General features: G+C 46.7%; 1 protein-coding gene across 2 annotated transcripts; it reads right to left on the bottom strand.

Moving 5' to 3' along the window:
* Positions 1–1318: 1318 nt before the first annotated feature.
* Positions 1319–13631, bottom strand: SNRNP48 (small nuclear ribonucleoprotein U11/U12 subunit 48). 2 transcript variants are annotated; one of them, XM_084618762.1, is made up of 9 exons: positions 13475–13631; positions 12906–13019; positions 12243–12303; positions 10782–10856; positions 6319–6525; positions 5015–5136; positions 4037–4164; positions 2796–2960; positions 1319–1648 (listed from the first exon to the last, which is right to left on the bottom strand). In XM_084618762.1, exons 1-9 carry the CDS (start codon positions 13508–13510, stop codon positions 1609–1611), a joined length of 948 nt encoding a protein of 315 aa, XP_084474888.1. In that variant the 5' UTR covers positions 13511–13631; the 3' UTR covers positions 1319–1608. The 2 variants fall into 2 exon arrangements, with proteins under 2 accessions (XP_084474888.1, XP_084474889.1); XM_084618763.1 differs by having other exon boundaries at positions 6319–6513.
* Positions 13632–25300: the final 11669 nt, after the last annotated feature.

The following is a 25300-nucleotide window of genomic DNA, read 5'->3' as shown; positions in this document are numbered from 1 at the left end:
AGTCAGACACAGATTTTCCAAACCTTTGGCAGCACATTTGGAGTGGGGAGGCAAAGACCTGTCCTCTGGCTCTGACCACCGGGAAGTATGGGAAGACACTATGGGAAGGATTACAGATAAGCAATTGCAGCATTTACACATAAACAGCCACATTATAAACTCAAGAAACTGATGGGGAATTAGCTCACACTAAAGAACTGATACAAAGCAACATGAAGGGGTCTTGTTTGGTGCAATGAAAACCAGGCCAAGACCCAATCCTTAACCTGAGCTGCTGTGCCTGCATGTTTCATGGCTCTCTCAACAGACAGATTATACACACTGGAGCAAAACATGATTTCCACTCATTAGGAAACAGGAGTCCTAAAATCACGCATGCACCAAGGCCCGTGGCCAACAGCACAATACGTTGCTAGTACAGTAGTATGTCAGCTACTATTGATCCCAGTGCACTATGGGAACTGATTTATTTGTTTCTGGGTGGAAGGGCTCTCATGATTGCTGATGGGACAAAACCTTTAACCGCAGCATCATCAGTTCAATTGCAGCCCATAGCGGTTGAGAGTGAAAATCATCCCCATGTGCCAACTGCTGTTCACCACCTGAATTACTGGATGGTCTCAGTCCAATGCCAAGTGTCCATATCAGCCCAACCACCCTCATAGTAGGCAGCCTTGTTAGATTTTTAGCAGAGGCAGAGAAGAAAAGCAGACTTGGTTCTTATACAATGCTCTTGACATGAATGCCTCAAAATGCTTTACAAAGGGGGCCAAACATCATCATCCCCATTTTACAGTCAGAACCCGAGCCACAGACTATGGATGGCTCAGCTATTTAGGTTTTATTTTTAAATTTCCCCAGGGAAGCTCAGCTTACCTGCTTTTCAGTGAGGTCTCCCTCCTGTTTAACATTGCTTTGCATGAAATGTTCATAAGTTACAGTGAAAGAGCAGTGACTTGAGCCAGGCAGAGCATAGGTCGGCCCCGACCTAGCCTCCTCTGAACAACACTGTTAATGCACCTCACAGCCAGCCTGCTACTTCACTGAACATGACGGCTTTGCAGTATGCAAGAATGGAGACTAGGATGAGAGCAGTCAACACACTCTCTTGTGACTTAGGGCCCAGGTCTTCAGAGGCTAGTGCACTAACCACCTTGTTACATGCTCGCCTTCACACTACACTTTATCCAGGTTTCCAATGGGGTGACTGATCCATAAGACTATAGAGTATCCTCCCAAAGTCACTGCAAACCAGCACAAATTTGAATCCTCATCGCTTCCTCTTTTGCTTCAATCACCAAGACCAAGTTAGGCTGAATGAAAAACGACAATGTAATAAATTATATTTATCAATCAGTCAAAGGCAATACAACAAATTACACGTCACCTTCTAATGCAGAGATAAAAACCTTCTGAGACATGAGATCATGCTAAGGCTATCAGGATGAGGGAAAGATGGCTTTGGTAGCCTCCCAGCTGTGGGTACAATGTTCGATTCATAATGCTATCACCATCAGCATGCTGCTAATATTCACAGCTCTGAATGATCCAGGTTAAGTCTATTTCCTTAACTCACAGCTGACAAACATCTTCTTTACAGTCCTTTTTCTATTTTCTTCTTTTGTGGTTGTGATACTTGTCTTCAGCCCTGAAATAGAAACAAGCCATTATAGTCAATGTCTTGTTAGGATCTCAGCACTTAACAGATTACGCCAAAACTGCTTGGCTGACTGAACTTTCACTGATGAGAGTCTGAACACTAGAGAAGCCTGAAGTGTTTCAAGACCGAAAAGATCTTTAAATCTAAGCACTTCCTTCCAAATCTTGTCACTGTCCTCCCTTTGAGGGTTCATTTCCAGTGCGCTTTATTCAAGTCTCATTGCACAATCCTGCACTCTGACAGAGCACAATGTATCTTGTAAAAACAACTGCGTAAAGCCCATTTTATGAGACAAGCAGCTACTCCAGTTTATGCACCAAAGTATATGATCAAAGCATTTGTGTTTTTGTGAGCTGATACACACTTGCTAGGATTGTGCTATATAATTTCTCCCATTTCTGTTATAAACCAACAGAGGGTCACAAAGAGAGCCCGGGAGCCTGACAGGGAAGTTCCTAAAACCACACTTGGACCCAGATCCTCAGCTGGGATCTGCTGGCTCTAGCACTTGCACCAGTGCCAGATCCAAGTGAATTCTACGGGACTCCAGTGGTGTTAGTGTCATTCATTACGGGCAATTCTGTTCTGAAGCTTAGGAAAGCTTCCCGTTTAGAAAAAAAGGATCAGACACCTATAAGTGTAGCAAATGGTAGAGCTGGCAACCAATCTAACTGGCAGATCCCCATGCAAACTCCTCGGAAGTATGTATTAAAATTCACTACATGTACAACAACTAAGTAGCTATCAGTAATACAAGGTGTGGTTAATTCATAATATACAGCCCATAACACACAAGTAGAGAGCCCTAGGTGACTCTTTGGGTCAGATCTGAGCCAATGCTCCTGTATTGTGAGGGGGAAGTCACTGCTGGAGGAGCCACCTTTTGGACCCCTGATTAAACCCTGAAATCTGGATGACTTGTAGTTTTTTAAAAATCCCACAGCAAATTCTGCATGGACAGGAGCTTAGCTTGGCTGATCTGGGTTATTACATTCTGCCTCCCTGAATTCTCCAGCATTTCCACTTGGATTGAGTATTACGTTCCTGCACTAAACTCTGATGCACCATTACATTTCACTGGTGACTATCATCACTGACTGGTATAGGCAAACAAATTGCTTAGAGTAACACTTGCCTCTCTCTTTTTCTTCTGGAATCCCTGTCTTTGCCTCTTTCTCGACTTCTTTTTTGTTTGTCTGGACTTCTGCTGGGATCTCTCCTGTGTCTAGATCGATCAACATCCTTAGAGCTTCCACAAGACTGTCGAGAGTCCACTGATGCTGACCGTCTCTCTTCGTTTCTGAAGAAAAGAGTCATTGGTTTTGTTTAATAACTAGTTTCATAAACACTGTAGTTATTAGAATACTTTTCTTCATCTCCATCTGTCTGCCTCTGGTAGGCAATGAAAAGGAACAGTATTCTGTTTGGTAGGGTCATTTTCTTCTTCTCTTGTTTGTGATAATAAGAGCTTGGAAACAAGACACTTTCAGCCACTGATTTTGGCTTCTCTCGTTAGGCTGCAATTTCTTCCCCCAGTACTTTAGGTGCAAAGGCTGAAATAGATCTGATTTGTTTACTATTTCAACCACGCAAGTTAGGAAATAAAAATGGCAAGCACCACACAATGACACGGACACACTTCCATGGCACACAGGTAATAAAGTCTAACCTGTTTGCTTTTTTTCAGTACCCAAGTGAAGGATTACTGTTAAGTATACTAGTAGTGCAACACAGCTAAGTTCATGTAACTACGAGAACCTTAAAGGGACATTGTCCACTTGACATCTAATCAATTTTTTTAAAAAGGAATTCAAACTAGTTTAAGGTACTATTCCAGTCCCGCATCTCCCCGCCAATTCTTGTGTTTTAAAAGTCACATTTTCACAGGTTTTTCTCTCCCCAGCTGCTTTGTGACTGGCTGAGACCTGTGGTTGCAGTGCTGTACTAGGACTCAGGAGAGCTTATGTTCATGTCCTGGCTCTGCCACAAACTGCCTGTGTGGTATTAGAAAAAAGTCGCTTTGTTTCCCCATCTGCAAAATGGGAACACCACTTCTTTTCTCCTGTCCTTTGTCTTGTCTAAGTAAGCCATACACTCCTCAGGGCAAGGACTATCTTAGTATGGATTTGTACTGTCCAGTAAAATGGGTCTATTTCTCAACTTGGGCTTCTGCATACTACTAGAAAATTCATTCGATGAAGTGAGCTGTAGCTCATGAAAGCTCATGCTCAGATAAATTGGTTAGTCTCTAAGGTGCCACAAGTACTCCTTTTCTTTTTACTAGAATACAATAATAGGTCACTATGGATCAACGGTTGCCAGTGTCCCTGCACAAAGAAAGCATTCTGGTGAGTGCTGTGAGGTTCTTGTTAATACCTTCCTGAAGATTTTGCTGAAATGGAAGATTTTCCTCCTTCACACATCTCTGCATTGTCTGGTTTACCTTCCTCCTGCCAGTGGCTGCTGAGTTCTTCCATGTGCACACCAATCACATCTCGGATTACCTGGGAAGAGATTGGTAAAAGGAAACTTGAAGCTAAAATAGACTAGATAATACAGTACCAGGAAAAAGATTAGGTCTGAGATGATGTTAAATGCACTAGATATTTGTATGGAAAAAAACATTTGTTTGCTGAAATAAAAACTCCAAAGTAACTTTACTAAAAAGCACCTTAAAGGGACACTATCAACATGTAGGTTGTTGGAATTTGCATGTACAAAACTCAGTATTAAAAGCAGCTGTGATAAATATATTCAGTAACTTGCAGCGAAAAAAGTTCTCTGTTTGCATCTGAAAACATTTCTCTGAAGTCTTTGCAACCCCAAATAGCTAAGGCACAAGAAACTGATACTGAAATTGACTAGTCTATTCAAATGAAGAAAAAAGAATAAACACCATGATGAGCACAAGATTTTTAAAGTTATTTCATTTTTAACAGTTTCAGCTGTCGGTATCGTAATTGGGGTAAGGAAAAATGCATTTTAAATACATATGGTTTTTAACCCTGCAGTTCCCCTCTAAGTAGTTTATGCAACTTTCAAATTGACATAGCTCAAACTAAAGGAGAGCCACAAAATGATATCAGGAAACACAGACAATCAACCAGAGGAGAAAATATACTTTAAACCATTAACATTTCTTTTTGAGTTTTATAAAATTGCTAACACATTTACTAACCCACATCTTCAGACTTGGTCAAAAAGTTTCTTTAAGATTTTTTTGCCTAGGTATTGTAGTTAAAACTGTTTTTACTAATCTGAATAGAGCACATTAGAGAGTGTACACCATGAAAAGATTAAGCATTCTAATGCCTGCAAGGGCTTGCACTCTCTACAAAAGCATTTGATGCTCACCTCAGTGTAAGATTTCTTTGTTATATGCACATTCTTAGCTCTGTACGACTGCCGCCGTCTTTTATAGTCCCGCATTTCTGCCAGGATTTCAAGATGAGACTTTGGACCTTTTTGACCATCATCTAATACAAATTGAAGGTGAAACAAGTGGTTAAGCAAACTAAAAACAAAATTTCTGAGGCAATACATCGGTACTTGAGAACACCTAATTGGGCTGTCTTAGAATGATGCTGCTTACAGGACTAAAGGCAAGTTTGTGCCAAGTTCTTTTAATAGATGTTTCTCTGGTATTTATTTATAGCATCTAACAGTGTCTAGGGAAGTTGGAGAGAAAACTGGAAGATATCTGCTTACCCAATGAAGACCAAAATCAACAACCAAAATAAAAGGCATTCAAGCAACCATACAAGATTATTACATGAACTCTGAGACACTGCAATAAGACCACTTATTTAGTGACTTGAAATAAGTGATTTAAAAAAAGAACACTCCTAAATACTATTTTACAAATCACATTTTCAAAACCCGTATTATTGAACTGCTGAAGTCTGGCAAACAGAGGGATCAATCCAGCAAATGTAAATGTCTATGGTCATGCAGATCCTTTTGCAGGATCGGGCTCCAGAAAGAAGGCATTTTTTCCTTGCATGCATATTGTACGTTTTACAGAATATAGTAATTGGAGGAGTCCTGATCTGTCTCACTAGTTTATATATTTAGCCAGAATTTTCTTTGTGCCAAAAGACTATCATGTGTCACTTATCACATTTCTATTGTTAGTATTCCATGCTGCTTTACTCTCTTATCAGCTTTCACAGCAGAAATCTTGCAAAATTTCACATTCACTTGTGAGCCAAAGAAGTGCAGGCCTGTTGCAGCAGAAATGAAGGATCCCTCCTCCTGCTGAGATGCAGGCAATAGATACAATGAGCGAAGAGCAGAAGAACTGTTTGGACAGGAAGGTGGCATAATTGAAGATGGAAAGGAGAAAGATACAATAGGCAACTACACATAGACCACCACATTACAGGACCTGAAGGTATCTTACCTGTGTCCTGAATTCTACTTTTTTTTTTAAAAAAAGAACTATAATACAAAAAGAGTATTTGCCAGCTCTTTTCCGGGCTAGTTTGCATAATTTTTGTCCTTTTCCTAGAATCCACAATTTTGTTTACATTTTATTAATTCAAACCTGAATAAATGTTCAACCAAATCCCTCTAACTGTAGAAATGTGACAACATTTGAAGATGACAAACACTGCCATTTTAATTGTAAAACTCACGAACTGGAATATTTCTCAAACCTTGGGCGACTTTAGCTGCCAAATCTACAAAGAGATCACTGTCATTTTCGGTGGCTTGGGATCTGGACCTCTGTTTCTTCGTCTCTTCCAGGACATAATCATAGATTGCAAGACGATCAGCTTGAGTCAGGTCACAGATGAAGCGTTTGTGGTTTTGGGGAACTTCAACAGGCAGTGAAGAATAGGCACCTAAAGCTTGTAAACAAACTGACATTATTACTTCTATAAAATGGGAATATTGATACACAAAGAAACTTGTGGGGAGGAGCAAGTGTACTGGCACTAGGAACTTGGACACTATTTACATATTTTTCACTTGTGCAAGACAGATTTCTTTAGCTTTACTGGATTCTGATAGCTTAAAAAGTACTTTAGTTGGCTTAATTTTAGGAAACCACTGACGTCTGCTTCATGAAATGATGACTCTGTAACAGACTGTCACCAAATGGCCTCTACACTTCTATTTCATTAGCCTTCCTCAAATACACACCTGGGGAGCCAAGAGTTTTGGTGTCTCCTGCAGGGACTATGAGGGCTATTTGAGGGCAAAGGGAGAGAATGCCGACAAAAAACATCTAGTCCACAATACGATTTCCTATATTATGTTATTAGTGACAGCCCATTAGCCTGCAAAAGAATGTTTTTGTACTGGTCCAATAGTACATATTTATTTTAAAATTTGTTTCCAAATTTCAACTGCAAACTAGTTAACAGCCAACATTCTATTGGCAATAACTAGAATCAAAGCCTCTGTTTGACCAAACAGATAATGCTCAACTGTCTGTTCTGAATGCTTTCAAAGACAATTCAGAATAGGGTGCCTTCTACACGCTCACCTTGCTAGTCGGTTTAAAAACCCTGAAGAGAAGTAATGTGCAACAAAAGCATTTACAATTGGCAAAACAGAGTTGCCAATCTCCTCCCAGTTATTAGTCTACACTTACTCCCTAGCTATACAGTTATCAAGATGTATTCATTACCTGCTAGCTAAAAAAAAACCCTGCTTCCACAATTTGTTAAAACTGTAGTCACGCTCCCTGTTTTATGGCAAAGATTTTATTTCTTTCAAACAGAATGGTCAAACCTCCAGTCACACTCTCTCCAACATACTGTAGCATTTCAAAGTGAATTTCTTGAAACAACAGAATATGGTACTTATGAAAGGCTATCACTTGCAGAAAGGACGTTGTATATCTTTTAGGTCTAGTCTACACTGTCAGGGGCATGTAGGTTACGTGTAACTACATGCTGCACTGAAAAACAGGCTGCGTTCACACTGTGGTGGTTAGATACACGTGGCAATGAAAGGCTCTGGCAGGGAGAAGCAATGGAAAAAGGCTCCAGCAGCGATGCCAGAGCCTTTCCTTGCAGCAGGAAAAGGCTCCCGTAGTGGGGTAATGCTGGAGTCGTTCTCCGCTGCCTCCCCACCGCTACAGCCCTTCCTTGCAGTGGAGAAAGACTCTGGCAGTGGAACACTACACTGCTTAAAATAGCAGTGTATACGTGAGAGACACTGCTCGGGCATATTGAGAGTGAGTAGAGTACACACCCTAAAGTTCAGGTGTGTCTTTACTCTACTTGACCAAGCAGTGCCTCACCATCTACACAGCTATTTATACCTGTGCTAGGTGGGCATGCAGTGTATGTACTCGACACATGCTGTAAATGGAGACAAAGCCTAAGTAAGGAGAACATTCATCTCCTTAATTCCCCTTCAGTCTCACCCCTGCTCTTGAAAGAAGAATCAAGGACATTTTTATTGAAAAATATTTCAAGAGCAGAAAGATCAGCTAGGTCCATTTCATTCAGGATGGGGTCATAGCACACAGCAAAGACTACCCTGTAAGAAGAGAAAAGCTAAAACTCTCTGTGTTCAGATGTGCTGATCCAGATGTGACAAAGATTAAGAACCCGTGAAATATGCCCTATTTTCTGTTACAATTATAACAACTTACTAGGAGTTCCACCTATTCAAATAAAAGTAGCTGTGTTTACCTGAAGGTCTGCTCAGCTATCACCCTCTTTTAAACAAGCCAAGGAAACTGAAGGCAAAATTTGTGTTAACAGATATTATGACTAAGGTTTTAAAATTCAGAAAATTAAATCTTCTGGTTCCTAAAGCAACCTTAATTTGACAATTATGCACCATAAAACTTCACATTTCTTGATGACTGTGTATTAAAAACCTGGACTACAACTTTGCGTTAGTGGAGAGTTTTAGAGAAAAGAGTAAGTGTTTACCAAGTAAAACCTGATAATAAATTAACAAGTTATTAGGTGAATGTGGACAGTTTGGACAACTTTGGTTCTTTCTTCAGATTGCTTCTAAAAAGTGCAAGAACACAATGTTAAAATAGGATGGTGAGATATAACTATGACACCTAGTGGCCCATAGATGTATTTTTGCAATACAGAACATGGTGCACATTTTGGTATTCATTTATTTTCTTTTAAAGTTGTCAAGTGCATCTAGGATCCACTGATCTAACCTGAACTTTAACAACCTGGGAACCCCATTCAGTAAAACGTCAAGGCTCGTGAACCCCCTCCTAAAAATGAGCATTTCCAGGGACTTTCTCCTTTACCCGAGTATAAATGATAAAAGCAGTGATCTTGGAAACATAAAATATGTTTTATGACATGCTTATTACACACTATTTATTATTATGAAAACGGCAACACTCTTCCAAGATCTCACTTTCATAGCTTGTATCACTTTGAATAAGCCTGTTATAAGACAAGGCTCCTATGTTTCATCAAGGAGTATCAGATGTGAAACAGCATGAAAGTATTTAAGAAGCCAACTCAAATCGTTGCTCCTACACAATCATTCAGGTCTTGAACAGTCCAGGCAAAAACAAACAAAGCTTAAACCTTTTCTTCATAATAATTTTAAAAACAATACTAGCTGCCTATTTAATTTTAAGAACAGCAGAAAATATCCATCTCCCTTTCCATTTCTTATAAGAAGTCTTGAAGTTTAAATCTCCTCAGTGTGATAGATACGCTTGCTTTGATCTGCTTAGCTCTTGGAAGCCCAGGGGCTCCGGGCTGCTGGCCCCATGCTGTCCAGGGTCCCTAGAGACAACTCTGTCTGCCATTAGGGAATTTTTTCCCCACAACCCCCCTTTAACATTTCACGAACCCCAGTTTGGGAACCACTGGGTTAGATTAAGATTTGAAATTAACATTACTACAGTTTTGTTAAACCATGGGGAACCCATCTTCCAAATATGCCATCAATCTTATGAACATTTCCAGGTGCCTCCTTTCCAAAGAGCCCATTCTACGGGTTTCCATTCTATACTAGAGAAAGAAAAACAGAGCAGAAAAGTCTTCCAGTCAGCGCTGCTGCATTCGGCTGCTGAGTTAGCAAGTCAGAAAGGGAGAATGAGCATACACCTTTTTCCCTTTGTACACTAGGACGGCCAATTTTGGTTGGATGTATTCCTGGACGTTTTATCACGTGACAGTCTTTAAAGACTAATCTTTAATTTCTGGAGACTCCAGGACAATCCTGGAGGGTTGGCAACCCTAATTTGTGCACATATCTGTATTTTAAAATAACTGAGTCAGTAGCTTAATGCAACTTTATACAGGTGCCACAATCCCTCCCACAGCGCACACTGTAGCTCTACTGCCATCTGTACAAGCAGGCACAGTTTGTCAAGGGTCTGTCTTGATTTCATCTTTCATTCTCTTGAGAAATCTATGTCTGTCCTTTCCTGGGCTCCAGCCTGTTTTGTGTGTTCTCTGCTGATCAGTGAAAAACAGGAAGTAGTGACTTAAATGTATGGGTGGACACAATGTCCATCCTATCTACAGGGGAGCAGGCCCCTCTGACTAAATCACTCTAACTCCTCTTTGGAAAGTTTGCAATAATCCACTGTAAAAATGGAAATTGAAGGTTCATGTATTGTGGGGCAACGAAAGACAACTACATATCACATGCCCAATAAAACAAATGTTAGTTTGGGAATTCAGAGGAGGAAGTAAAAGCAAAAGGGAAGGTTTCTTGTCCAGGAAAAGGATTCCCAGCAGTTGGAGTGGGGAGCAGTGCCAGGTTCAGCCTGAGGGGTTCTGGAAGGCAGAAGAGGGGACAGCTCAGAGAGCTGGGCCAGAGGAGGTCAGAAGGGGAAAGATTTTAAGTAGTGGGATTGTGGGACTGGCATTAAAGGAACATCATGAGCTTTTCAGGGCTAGATTTCCAGTCCTGAAGATAGCTCTTGAGTTGAACATGCAGGACTTGAACCCTCCCCAGATCCCAAGTGAGGAAGGAGAACACAGCTGTGGGGACCAGAATTAGTAAGGGAGCAGATGAATATTGTATGACAGTGAACACACAAATGAGATCAAGGGAGACTGAGAAAGAGGTGGCTTGAGTGATCATGAATGGGAGGAGAGATGGCCCACACTACCGAAAAACTGGAGAACCCCTGGCTTAATCTGTGTATTCCACTTACCTTCACTGTAACCTCCACCTTCTTTAGCACTTAAAGCTTTAGCTTGTTTAATAATGTGAAACTGTAGATCCTTGTCTGAAAAAAAGGAAAAAAATTTTACAAAGTTCCTGTACCTGTGTACTAGTCCATCCTGAGGTATGTGCTAGATCTGTGCTCTTAGCTGGCGAGGTTTAACGGACAGGTAGGCAGTGGTTATTGTACAGAGAGAATAATAGTCCTCATCCTGAATTAATGATGTTCAGCAAAAGGCCATCAGACACTCAGGAATTCTTTGACTGTAATGGAAAAATTTTAACCAAATATATTCTGGCTTTTTAAAAGTTTGTTCTTACATCCATTCCACATTATTTAGTCCAGAAAACCAAACCACAACCAGTTAATAAGATTTATATTTATTCTACAATTACATGTAAATGATATCAAGTTACTCTTCTGGTCCTGCTACTGTGTCCTGCCTACTGTGTGTGTGTTTTTCAGGTTCTAACCTCCTCCGAACATAGCCTCACTCTGTGTGTCTTGCTTTATTATTATTACTGTGCTGAACAGATTTTTCAAACACTTGATATAAATATCTGTTAATTGTAACTCTGCCATTTAAAGGGGGACAAGTAACTGAAGATCACATTTTTATCTACCTTAAAAGGGCCTTATAATCTTGGTGGGAATGACCTCTAAATTCCAGAGCAAGATTAATTTGGAAACAAGTACAGCAATGCACTGCAGACACATTAAAGATAATCTTCCCTTACCCAATCAAGAACCATCCCACACTAATGTTTCCACTAGTTAATGTAGAACTGCAATGAAAACACAGGTCTCTCCTCAGAAGCTCTACTTCAGCAGCTAAACGCTATTGTTAGAGCTGGGTCAAACTGCTGAGGTGGGAGATGACATACAGTATACATGTGATCTACTCACATTACAGGTGAGTCCGGTGCACAAACAAGAAAATAAAAAAGCAAAGGGATCTTGTAAGCTGTGTTAGAAATATGAAAACGAAAAAAAAAAACCACAAAAAAAACCCAATCTGCCACAAATATGCTGATAAATAACTAGGAATTAAATTATAATATCTTCTTCGAACTTTGAAAATGAGGAGGAAAAACACCCTCTGACTAGCACAGAGTAATAAAAAAGGTGTGCTGCTCAGCTTTGCAGAATGAAGGTAAAGTGCCACAAGCCAAATTTATTTTTAAAAGATCTAGATGATGAGAATAAGAAAGTTTCTCTCACATTGGAGCAACTGAGGTAACATTCGCAAAAAGAAAAGGAGTACTAGTGGCACCTTAGAGACTAACCAATTTATTTGAGCATAAGCTTTCATGAGCTACAGCTCAGTTCATCGGGCCTTTTCTTTTTGCGAATACAGACTAACGCGGCTGCTACTCTGAAACCTGAGGTAACATTGTCACCTGAAGTGTCTGCATTCCACTGTACAACCATTACCAAATTCATACTTACCCATAGTAATGGTGGGTATCTTTGCTTTCTCGTAGTAAAATGCAGAGTCATACATTTCAGCCTACAAACCAAAAGACATTAATTATACCATTCCCAAGTTTATAGCTAAGGTCTAGTCTACACTGGCAATGCTAAAGCGCTGCCGTGGCAGCGCTTTAATGTGGCTTGTGTGATCACAGCAGAGAGCTCTCCCAGGGCTCTAAAAAAACCACCTCAACGAAAGGCATAGCTACCAGCCCTGTTTACACTGTCGCTTTACAGCACTGAAACTTGCTGCGCTCAGGGGGGTGTTTTTTCAAACCCCTGAGCGAGAAAGTTGCAGTGTTGTAAATTGCCAGTGTACACGAGCCCTAAGATTCAAGCATCTCTGCCCAGAACCGCCAGGGCTCCCCAATTCTGTAGTCTGATAAACCATGGCCTTCACATCCAGGCAGAGTCTCACTGGACTTATGCAGGTGCACGGGCCACCTGCACGGATCCACCTGCAGCATCAGGGCCTTCCTTTATATGATTTCTCTGGGCCTAGAGTATAAACAATAGATTTATCTGAACCAATCCAGACCTCTTAAAACTGCCAAACTATTTCCTCTCAGCAAAACCTGACCAAGGGATTCCTGCCCTAAGAAAAAACCAACCAGTCCGCCCAGAGCTGAAGGTGGCTACCTGCTCTTCTCTGGAGTACTCCAGCCTCCTCAGCCGACAGGCCACCATGTGCTTAGCCAGAGAGGCTCTGGGCATCTGGTGATTGGCGTCGTAGGGGCAAACGGCTCTCTCCTCCTGCCAGAGGCAACACACGGTCAGCACCGACCAGGGGCAAAGGGGGTGGGTACCCCCTCAGTTTGGAGCTGGGGGGAAGGAGGTATTGGAGGTGGGGCGCTCCATCCGTGCGGGCAGGGGTGGAGCTGGGGGTGAGGGGGTATCGGGGCGGGGGGCGCAGCGCTCGGAGATGAGGGCATGTAGGGGGCAGGGGGTGCAGTGCAGGTGGGGGCAGACCTGGGAGGTAAGCGGGTGTAGGAGGCGGGGGGGGGGGTAAGGAAGTGTTGGGAGGTGCAGCGTGGGTGGGGGCAGACCGGGGGGTGGTGGGGAAGCGGGCACAGTGCGGGCAGGGCTGTAGCTGCGGCTGCTGGGACGCAGTGGGGGCGGGGAGCTGCCCCGGGCGCGGACGGGGCCAGCCGGGCCGACACACGCCGAGGCGAGCGAGCCCGGCCCGCGGCGCTGGGAGAGATTCTTGCCTGATCTCCAAACCACACCGCGCAGGGAGCGGCCATCTCCGCTCCGAGCAGCCAGGCCTCAAACCCTGTTTTCGAAACAAAGGGACCTGGCGGCGGCCGCCATGTTTACTGGGGGCAACCAAGCGGTCGCTGGGGCGGCGGGGGAATGGCTTCCATTTACCTCAGGGCAATCGGGCTTCACGGGTATTGTAAATAATGGGAGTGGCGGCCATCTTTAGTGAGGGCAACCCGATTGCCCGGGATCCCCGCTGTTGCTTTCGGTAGCTGAAAGAGACGAGGCGCCCCGTGTGGAGCCCGGCGCAGGCTTCAGCCCTTGGTGGTTTGAATGACATTTCACTGGCACGGAAGGCCCCGCTGCAGAAAGTGCAAATGTCAACAAATGAAACGAGATGCAGGGTGTTAACGGAGCCAGGCCTCGCGCAATACACTGGTCATTTGCGAACAGGCAGCTCCATGGCCAGCCCCACACGGGGCCTCCCCTGTCGCAGCGCAGCCCTCCAGCCCCATAGAGCGGACACGTGTGTAGAGAGCAGCCGCCGGCAGGGCCCTGCCGCAGAAAAGAGCCATAGAGAGGGAGGCTCAGCGAGGGCAGCCCCTACTGGCGTGGCGGGTTACGGCGGCTCGGCCGGACACCGGGGTTCGCGTCAGCTGCCCGGCTCGGTGCGGTGACCCCGCTTCGCGCCGCGCGCGTGACCGACTCGGTGTCCCCGCAGGGCCCGCGCAATGGGGGCCGGGCGCCCCGTGAGGCGCAGACCGCCTGGCACCGAGACAAGGGGGGCGAGGCAACGGCTCTTAGTGGCCCAACGGCGGGAGAGACTTTCCAGCCCCACCCAGCTCTTCTGCAGCATGTCTGGCTCCTGGGCCAATAGGAGACGTTGTCTCGTCCTCGCGCCCCCCGTCTCTGTTGTGACGCGCTCGGAGCGGTGCGGGTCTGGCGGCAGCCGCGGCAATATGCAGATGAGGCACGGCCTCATTTGCATAACACCCGGTTACGGAGAGCTCCTGAGGACCGAAAGGCGCGTTGCCGCCTGAGTCAGCCCCGCCCCCGGCGCTCGCGGAGAGCGAATGAGCCCAACGCCCCTGCCGTGTGCGGCGCCTGCCTGCCTGGGGGGCGGGGCGTGAGCAGCCCCCGAGAAGGAAAGCGGGGGAGGAACCGGTGCCCGGACTGTCGCCGCGCCCCCACTCGGCCTCCTCCCCCCCGAAGCTCCCACTCGCCTCCCGCCCGCCGCTCACGCCCCTCCCCCGCGGGACCCGCACCCGTCGCTCACACATCGCCCCCTCAGCACCGGGGGGGGGGGGGGCGTTGCGGGAGGGAGCGAAGAGGCGCGTGTGGCGGGCAGAGGAGCGGCGCGGGGGAAGAGGGGGCGCGGGGGGGGCGCTCCTCGGGCGGCTGCGTCGCATCCGGGCCTCTGGTAGCCGCCGGCCGGGGCCCCTGTCCCTCGGGGGCAGCTGTGGGCTGACCTCGGGCACTCCGCCGAGCGGCAGGGAGACCACCCGGAGAGCGGCGTCATCTCCCGCCGAGCTAGTGCCGGGGCAGGCGGATCAGCAGCCCCCAAGCGGGGAGGGGAGGCTGCCGGAGGCTGCCGGAGGCGCAGCAGGGAAAGAAGCAGCGGGGCCGGGGCGCCGGGGCGGGGGAACGCGGGCAGGAGCAGGTCCCCAGTCCCCCCGCAGGGGCAGGGGCAGTAAAAGAGCAGGACCTGGGAAAAGCCCCTTAGCCTTTGAGAAGACAAGTCCTCTGCTTAAGGGCTATGTCCAGAGTTTCCAAACCTGAGCACCCAACGTTGGACTCCTAAATCCGTAACTGGGCACCTAAACAGCAGTGCCCTGACCTTCAAAGCTACTGAGTACTTGCAGGTCCCCTTCGCTTTAAGGGGACTGGGATTACTCAGCATTTAATAAGGGCATGTCTACACTACGAAATTAGGTCAAATTTAGAGAAGTCGGTTTTGTAGAAAGCGGTTTTATACAGTTGATGGTGTGTGTCCCCACACACGTGCTCTAAGTGCATGTAGTCGGCGGAGTGTGTCCACAGTACCGAGGCAACCGGCGGCTTCTGGAGCGTTGCACTGTGGGTGGCTATCCCACAGTTCCCGCAGTCTCCGCCGCCTATCTGAATTCTGGGTAAAAATCCCAGTGCCTGATGGGGCTAAAACATTGTCGTGGGTGGTTCTGGGTACATATTGTCAGGCCCCCGTTCCCTCCCTCTCTCCCTCCCTCCGTGAAAGCAAGGGCAGACAATCGTGTTGCGCCTTTTTTCTTGAGTTACCTGTGCAGACGCGATACCACGGCAAGCATGGAGCCCACTCAGCTAACCGTCACCGTATGTCTCCTGGGTGCTGGCAGACGTGGGACTGCATTGCTACACAGCAGCAGTTAATTGCCTTTTGGCAGCAGACAGTGCAGTATAACTGGTAGCCCTCATCGATGTAGTCCTGGCTGCTCTTTTAATCGGGCGCCTGGGCAAACATGGGAGTGACTCAGCCAGGTCATTTCCCTTTTAAGTTTCGTCTCGTGGAAATTCAGTCCTACTGGCAGTGCACTGTCTTTTAATCTCCAGCCAGCAGAAGATGATGGCTAGTCGTCATACTGCACCGTCTTCTGCTGAGCACCCAGGAGATGATAACAGCTAGTGGTCGTATTGCACAGTCTGCTGCCAGAAAGATTTATAAAGCTAGATGAAGTGGCTCAAAACAAGAAATAGACCAGATTTGTTTTGTATTCATTTTCTCCTCCTTCCCTCTGTGAAATCAATGGCCTGCCAAACCCAGTTTTGAGTTCTATCCTTGAGGGGGCCATTCAGTTTCTCGCAAAGCCATCCCCTTTGTTGATTTTAATTCCCTGTAAGCTAACCCTGTAAGCCATGTCGTCAGTCGCCCCTCCCTCCGTCAGGGCAACGGCAGACAATCGTTCCGCGCCTTTTTTCTGTGTGGACGCCATACCATGGCAAGCATGGAGCCCATTCAGATCACTTTGGCAATTAGGAGCACATTAAACACCATGCGCATTATCCAGCAGTATATGCAGCACCAGAACCTGGCAAAGCGATACTGAGCGAGTAGGCGACGTCAGCGCAGTAACGTGAGTGATGAGGACATGGACACAGACTTCTCTCAAAGCAGGGGCCCTGGCAATGTGGGCATCATGGTGCTAATGGGCCAGGTTCATGCAGTGGAACGCCGATTCTGGGTTTGGGAAACAAGCACAGACTGGTGGGACCGCATAGTGTTGCAGGTCTAGGATGATTCCCAGTGGTTGCGAAACTTTTGCATGCGTAAGGGCACTTTCATGGAACTTTGTGACTTGCTTTCCCCTTTTCTGAGGCGCAAGAATACCAAGATGAGAGCAGCCCTCACAGTTGAGATATGAGTGGCGATAGCCCTGTGGAAGCTTGCAACGCCAGACAGCTACCGGTCAGTCGGGAATCAATTTGGAGTGGGCAAATCTACTGTGGGGGCTGCTGTGATGCAAGTAGCCAACGCAATCAAAGATCTGCTGATATCAAGGGTAGTGACCCTGGGAAATGTGCAGGTCATAGTGGATGGATTTGCTGCGATGGGATTCCCTAACTGTGGTGGGGCCATAGATGGAACCCATATCCCTATCTTGGCACCGGAGCACCAAGCTGGCGAGTACATAAACCGCAAGGGGTATTTTTCAATAGTGCTGCAAGCACTGGTGGATCACAAGGGACGTTTCACCAACATCAACGTGGGATGGCCGGGAAAAGGACATGACGCTCGCATCTTCAGGAACTCTGGTCTGTTTCAAAAGCTGCAAGAAGGGACTTTATTCCCAGACCAGAAAATAACCGTTACGGACGTTGAAATGCCTATAGTTATCCTTGGGGACCCAGCCTACCCCTTAATGCCATGGCTCATGAAGCCGTACACAGGCAGCCTGGACAGTATTCAGGAGCTGTTCAACTACAGGCTGAGCAAGTGCAGAATGGTGGTAGAATGTGCCTTTGGATGTTTAAAAGCACGCTGGTGCAGTTTACTGACTCAGTTAGACCTCAGCGAAACCAATATTCCCAGTGTTATTACTGCTTGTTGTGCGCTCCATAATATCTGTGAGAGTAAGGGGGAGATGTTTATGGCGGGGTGGGAGGTTGAGGCAAATCGCCTGGCTGCTGGTTTCGCACAGCCAGACACCAGGGCAGATAGAAGAGCACAGGAGGGCGCGGTGCGCATCAGAGAAGCTTTGAAAACCAGTTTCATGACTGGACAGGCTACGGTGTGAAAGTTCTGTTTGTTTCTCCATGATGAAACCTCCCCGCCCCTTGGTTCACTCTACTTCCCTGTAAGCTAACCACCCTCCCCTCCTCCCTTTGATCACCGCTGTCAGAGGCAATAAAGTCGTTGTTGCTTCACATTCATGCATTCTTTATTCATTCATCACACAAATAGGGGGATAACTACCGAGGTAGCCCAGGTGGGGTGGTGGAGGAGGGAAGGACAAGGCCACACAGCACTTTAAAAGTTTTAAACTTTAAAACTTATTGAATGAAAACCTTCTGTTGCTTGGGCAATGCTCTGGGGTGGAGTGGCCGGGTGGCCGGAGGCCCCCCCATCACGTTCTTGGGCATCTGGGTGAAGGGCTATGGAACTTGGGGAGGAGGGCGGTTGGTTACACAAGGGATGTAGCCGCGGTTTGTGCTCCAGCTGCCTTTCCTGCAGCTCAACCATACGCTGGAGCATATTGGTTTGATCCTCCAGCAGCCTCAGCATTGAATCCTGCCTCCTCTCATCACGGTGCCGCCACATTTGAGCTTCAGCCCTCTCTTCAGCCCGCCACCTCTCCTCCCGGTCATATTGTGCTTTCCTGCACTCTGACATTGTCTGCCTCCATGCAGTCGTCTGTGCTATCTCAGTGTGGGAGGACACCATGAGCTCAGAGAACATTTCATCATGGGTGCGTTTTTTTCGCCTTCTAATCTTCACTAGCCTCTGGGAAGGAGAAGATCCTGTGATCATTGAAGCACATGCAGCTGGTGGAGAAAAAAAAAAGAGGCAGTGGTATTTAAAAAGACACATTTTCTAGAACAATGGCTACACTCTTTCATGGTAAACCTTGCTGTTAACATTACATACACAGCACATGTGCTTTCGTTCCAAGGTCGCATTTTGCCTCCCCCCACCACGTGGCTATCCCCTCTCCCTCCCCCCTCCCCATGTCTAACAGCGGGGAACATTTCTGTTCAGCCACAGGCAAACAGCCCAGCAGGAACGGGCACCTCTGAATGTCCCCTTAAGAAAAGTACCCTTTTTCAACCAGGTGACCATGAATGATATCACTCTCCTGAGGATAACACAGAGAGATAAAGAATGGATGTTGTTTGAATACCAGCAAACAGACACTGCAATGCTTTGTCCTACAATGATTCCCGAGCATGTGCTACTGGCCTGGTGTGGTAAAGTGTCCTACCATGGTGGGTGGAATAAGGCTGCCCTCCCCAGAAACCTTTTGCAAAGGCTTTGGGAGTACTTCCAGGAGAGCCGCAAATGCCAGGGCAAATTAATCATTAAACATGCTTGCTTTTAAACCATGTATAGTATTTTAAAAGGTACACTCACCAGAGGTCCCTTCTCCATCTGGTGGGTCTGGGAGGCAGCCTTGGGTGGGTTCGGAGGGGACTGCCTCCAGGTCCAGGGTGAGAAACAGTACCTGGCTGTCGGGAAAACCGGTTTCTCGGCTTGCTTGCTGTGAGCTATCTACAACTTCATCATCATCATCTTCCTCATCCCCAAAACCTGCTTCTGTGTTGCCTCCATCTCCATTGAAGGAGTCAAACAACACGGCTGGGGTAGTGGTGGCTGAACCCCCTAAAATGGCATGCGGCTCATCATAAAAGCAGTATGTTTGGGGCTCTGACCCGGAGTGGCCGTTTGCCTCTCTGGTTTTCTGGTAGGCTTGCTTCAGCTCCTTAAGTTTCACGCAGCATTGCTTCAGGTCCCTGTTATGGCCTCTGTCCTTCATTCCCTGGGAGGTTTTGACAAACGTTTTGGCATTTCGAAAACTGGAACGGAGTTCTGATAGCACGGATTCCTCTCCCGATACAGCGATCAGATCCCGTACCTCCTGTTTGGTCCATGCTGGAGCTCTTTTGCGATTCTGGGACTCCATCATGGTCACCTCTGCTGATGAGCTCTGCATGGTCACCTCTGCTGATGAGCTCTGGCCAGCGTGACAAGCTGTAGGTGATCATGGAAACAGGAAATTAAAATTCAAAAGTTCGCAGGCCTTTTCCTGTCTACCTGGCCAGTGCATCTGAGTTGAGAGTGCTGTCCAGAGCGGTCACAATAGAGCACTCTGGGAGAGCTCCCAGAGGCCAATACCATCTAATTGCGTCCACAGTACCCCAAATTCGACCCGGCAAGGCCGATTTAAGCGCTAATCCACTTGTCAGAGGTGGATTAAGGAAATCGATTTTAAGAGCCCTTTAAGTAAAAAAAAAGGGTTTCATCGTGTGGACGGGTGCAGGTTTACATCGATTTAACGCTGCTAAATTCGACCTAAACTCCTAGTGTAGACCAGGGCTAAGAAAAATCAGGTTACTTCTGTTTTGGTGCCTAATTTAGGAGCTTAACCTAGGCACCAGGGATTGGAAATTTTGACCTGTAGATCTACTCCTGCACCACTGAATTCAGTAGGCCTTTTACACTGATTTACATACACGTTGGAGTGGGTCCAATTATACCTAGGGAGCCGGTCCCCAGCACAGGGAGCCTGAAGAGAACTATACACCAGGGATGAGGGCCACAGTGAACATGTTCATGGGAGGAGTTTCACATATGGACATTGGCCAGAATACCTACCTGTGTACCAGCAGTCAGGGACATCCTGTAGTCCGCTCATACAGGTGCAAAAGCAGTAAAGCAAAAGAAATGAACAGCTAATGCAGTTATACTCCCACCAGGCAACTCCCAGGACACAGAGACAGAGCCAAACCCAAGTCCATTTACGAATATCTCCCAGAGAGGTATGGATTTGAAGACATAGGGGACAGGAATAGCTCTGTTGCCTTCTACTGGACAGTCCCAAAGGGCCTAGCAAGGAATTACTGTGTACTTTCTATAACCTTAGCAGTTGATCCCTAACTGCCAGTCCTAGCAAATAATTTACTGCTAGATGTGTCTTTGTGTGTTGGGAACCCACCAAGGCCTAGAGTTAGTACAGCCTTGTGTTGGGAGGAGCCAAGTCCTATTCATATCTCACTCACTGGCACTGTGGAATCTTGAGCAAATCAATTAACATCTCTGGGTCTCAGTTTCCCCATCTGTAAAATTAGCTTACTATGACCCTTACCCAGCTGTGAAAAGCAATTTAATACCTTGAGATGAAATTAGCTATAAAAGTATGAAGTATTATTATTATTTATTACACATTGAGTCTAAAAGGAAGGACACCTTGGAGGCATCAGGCCTGCCATTCCTGTGTCTTCTGGATGCACATTCATAAAACAACATCCCTGCTGCTGCCACAGGGAAATATGCAGTGTCACCTCATTTGCACGAAGATATTCTGACACACACAATAAAGTATATTAGTAGAGAAGAGAAATCAGTGTTGGGGAAAGGGCATGAAGCCAGCTCTGGGGTGTACATTTGCAAGTGCAAAGAACAGCAGGAGGGATGATACAGAGGAAATATCACTCTTAAGAGAGAAGGATGGGAGTCGTTTTAGAAACAAAACTAAGCCACGGGTTGTGTGGCTACTCCATGCAGTTAGAAGACTAGGGCCTGGCCTACACTACACAACTAAGTTGACCTATGTTAGGTCAACATACAGCCACCTCAGTAACTACTGCATTTTTTCATGTCCACACTACTGTCCTGTCCTCACCAGGAGCACTTCCACCAACTTATGTGGGGTGGTGCGGGGGGCTGACAGCCCAGCCTGTCAGCTCCATGCAGAGCTCCCAGCTGAGAGCTCAGCTACCTAGAGCTAACAGCTCAGGCTCTCAGTGTTTGGCAATCCGGCGCCCAGCCGGTGCTGACAGGCAATGTAAGTAATGCAATGTCTACACAGAAACTGTGCCAATCGAACTATATGGACCTAAGCGCTATGCCTCTTGTGGAGGTTGAATTATTACATTAGTATAGTAGGGGACTTACATCGGTGGGAGCAATCCCGTAGTGTAGACACTTACAGAGTTAGGTTGACTGCTGCCTTTTAAGCTGTAGTGTACATCTGGCCAAGGAGTTAGTGTTTCTTTGGTATTTTGATTAATTGATTAGATGGGGCTTGTAGGACTCCTGGTCTGGAGTATCATGAGGAGTAGGAAGGCACGATGGATGTAAGTAGGAATTAGTTATTGGAAAAACTGCTGTAAAATCAAGTAAAACAAGACATTACAGACATGCTCAGTCAGCTCACACCCAGTTCCAGAGCACTCTGTGCTCTGACCTGCTGTTCTGGATGGGGCCCGAGGTGCCTAGAGTAGCCCTCACTGAAAATGCCAAGATCAGGGCAGGCTCCGAAAAGGAGAGCAGAGTCTCCGAAAACTGGAGGTTAATACTGTAGTTAGATTTCCCAACCAGTCACAAAATGTGCTCCTGGTCCCCCACGCTGGTTGTCAAGAAGCTGAAAAAAGAAACCACACAGTCCCCTTTATTGTATTCCAGTTCTCTGGCTCCCAATCAGCACCCAGGTCCAGTACAGTGCAAAGTTATTTATAACTCTGCTCACTATATAAAATGTTCTTCTGATCCGCAAAGGGCCAGCCATGTTACCAGATCAATATTAGTTTGGATCTGACCCAAAATATCATGCTGCCAGCCAATCTTTTAGTATTTAAAAACTAAAGGTTTTATTAGAAAAGAAAAGAACAAGATGAGAGTTGTTAAATGGTTAAAACAGTCACATACATATGACTTCAGAGTCCATATGTCAGATTCTTAGCAGCATTAGTGAGTTTGTTGGCTTGCATGGGCGGTGGGTGGAGCCTCCTTCTGGGGAGACTAGCCCCCGGCTCTGCCCCTTCTGCCCACGCCCTCCCCACAGCTGGAGCCCCGAGACCCCCTGCCCCCCATCCCTCCCCGCAGCTGGACCCACAAACCCCTCCCGCCCTGCCCGGAGAGGTGCCCCCATCCCCAGCTGCAGGAGTCCCAGGCTGGCCGAAGCCCCGAGCCTCCCCGCTCCACCCAGAGAAGCCCCGGCCAGGCTGGCTGAAGCCACAAGCCAAACCTCCTCCCGCCTGGAGGAACCCAGGGCTGGCCACAGCCACGCCATGCCTCCCTTGCCCAGACCCAACTCACCCACCGCCCAGGGGTAAAGCGACTGTTAGAAGATGCTTTTGATATGCCCCATGCATACCGCCTCCTCAGTTGCCCCGGAACCTGCATGGGGCATAATAAAGCAAAAACTTTGCCACCAAACCCCGCAACCAGGGGTCTGGTGGCCATGGCAGTGCCAGGGGAAGCAGAGCTTTCCCGGCCTATTATATCGGCTGCCCATACTGCCTTGTAGAGTCCCCCTGGAACACATCCACAGCTTGGATGGGTCTGTCAGTCCTTTGTTCCATGCTTCAGTTTGTAGAGAAGTTGCTCCAGAGATAAGAAGCAGGACTGAAGACAAAATGGAGAAGATGCAGCTGCCTTTTTCTATCCTTTGCCATGTGGCGTGTACTTCCTTTGTCCTAAACACAAACCTACAACACATGGCATGGAAAAGCCTTAGAGTCCCCTGTCCACAGGCATGTCCCTACATGTCCTGCTGACTCATAGGTGTAACCCCTACCTTCTCTCAGTGGATTCATTGTACAGCTGATTGCCTTTGACAGGCCATCTAGCAGGCTGGCTGGTGCTGATGACAAACTTTCTGGGGGTGTCAGAAACACAGCATAGGTTTCATATACAAATATACCTCTCATATTTACAACTCACAATTCAAAGATGATACATACATATAAACATGATTATCATATTTAGCCAATCATAACTTTTCCACTGACATCTTACATGGTATATCTTAAATAAGATTCCATGCAAATGTATTATACCGGTATCAGTAATATTATAAATGGTCAGTCATATTCCATACAGCATCACACTGGATCCTTAAGGTCTGGGCTCACTTGAGGATTGGCAGGGCCCCAAGCAACTGCAGACCTCAATAAATGAGAGGCCTGACTGTGGAGCTCCCCAAAGCCTCTCTTTCCAGTTTTGCTGGGGAGAGGGAGGTTGGTAGCAGTTTTCTTCCACGGGGGACAATGAGTGCCCCTGCAGACCCATTGCCAGGAAGGAGTTTAGAAGGGAATTTCTCCCACTCTGTGGGGTGGGACAAACTGATACCGGTGGCAGGGATTTTCCTCCCAAAGCAGCAGATGGGGACAACCTACATTTGTTTTGTGGAGTATCTGCTGTAGCTCTTGGGCCTCAAATGGGCACTTGCTTTGCCTAAGTCCAGCTCTAATTGAATTTGATTTCTGATTGCAGACCCTCACTCCTTGGCCCACTGCAGAATGGCAGTGCTGTGCAGGGAGTGGGAAGCTGAAGCCCCAGGATGACAATAAATACTTTGCTTTGAAGAGAATCCTGTCCAGTTCTCTCTGGGCAGATGGCTGGGAACTGTGAAATTCTCCCTGCAGCGAAGAGGATATCAAGTGATCAGTTGTGGAGGGCCCATGAGGACTCTGGCAAGGCCAAAGGATTCTGGAACTGGGAGCTAGGGAAGACCAACTGCCCTAGAGAACGAATTGACCACGACCGACATCCGTGCTTGCTGGCTGTTGCCCTCTCTGATAAAGGCTCAGATGACTAACAGAAAAAGTCAATTTAACATGGAAAAAAGAGTGACAGATGCAGCTGGCAGAGTGATTCTTGTACATCTGCTTTGGTTAATAGACTAGAACCTCTACTCCTTGCGCAGCGAACCTGAGTCCCAGCTAGGATTTCAGACCTCTGAGCGGAGATTTCCTGGCTCTAGCTAAGGTTGCCAGGGGATCTTTGTCTCAGCCTGTAACATGATATGTACTGTGGAAAACACTTTACTTTGCAGAAGAAAATGTAGCATGTCTGTGTAGCCATCCTGTGGAGTGATGGCAGGGGGTGACACATACACATTTTCAGAAGGGTAAAGAGTAGCGCTGATTAGACATTTTCTGATGGAAGAAGGAAAGGAGAGGCTTTAAGAGTGTGTGTGTGTTGTATTTGGGTGAGTGGGCAGGCCGGCACATGGAAGTGAAGGGAATTCGTTTTATTGCGCCATTCTCTCAAACAGAGCTCTTCTGCCAAGATCAGCTTCTGTGCAAGCCTGGGGGTGGGAGGGGGTGGGGTGGGGGAATCTGTGAAGGCCTCCTTGAGTAACCTAGTTTTATTTAAAGGTGTATTTGTTTTGTTTGTTCCATGTAGCAACTTAATGCCCACTATCTTGGAGGAGATTGTCTGCTTGCTGTGGCTTCCCTGGCCCCGGTTGGCTCAGGGCCTTTTCCATGGGAGGTTTTTCTTACCCTTTTATGGGACTAATGTCTTTACAGTCTGTGCAGTGTAGAGTGAAAATAGGCAAAGCCCCCACTAATGTGTGCCACTGCAGCAATTGCTTAGTTGCAACTCGTTGTCCTGCCATGAAGTCAATTGGGTCTGTGCTTGGAACACAGCATTTTTACAGCACTTGGAAGTATTCTGGAAAATCAGGGCCTACGTATTTCAATTTGGGCACCCCAAATTAGTGAACACTTGTGACGATTTTGAACTGGATCTCTTAGTGGCTCAAGCTCTAGGTTCAGGAGGGGCATGTGCTCCAGGGGCTATTAACCCGCCTGCTCCCGTTTCCTCAGCCTGGCTCTTCCCCTCTGTTCTTATCCCACCTCCCAGCCTCCTATTGCTT

This window comes from Lepidochelys olivacea, assembly GCF_965140295.1.
Source record: "Lepidochelys olivacea isolate rLepOli2 genome assembly, chromosome: 2".
Classification (NCBI taxonomy): domain Eukaryota; kingdom Metazoa; phylum Chordata; order Testudines; family Cheloniidae; genus Lepidochelys; species Lepidochelys olivacea.
Note: the sequence above shows the minus strand (reverse complement) of the source record. Positions and strands in the feature narration are given on the sequence as shown.

Excerpts from the sequence above, each read along its gene's own strand:
- SNRNP48 (XM_084618762.1), bottom strand. The coding sequence starts at position 13,510 with ATGGCCGCTCCCTGCGCGGTGTGGTTTGGAGATCAG. Across the intron at positions 10,857-12,242 it reads GATACCCACCATTACTATGG|ACAAGGATCTACAGTTTCAC; the intron begins GTAAGTATGAAT and ends CCTTTTTTTCAG. Across the intron at positions 6,526-10,781 it reads AGGTGGAGGTTACAGTGAAG|TTTGTTTACAAGCTTTAGGT; the intron begins GTAAGTGGAATA and ends TAATAATGTCAG.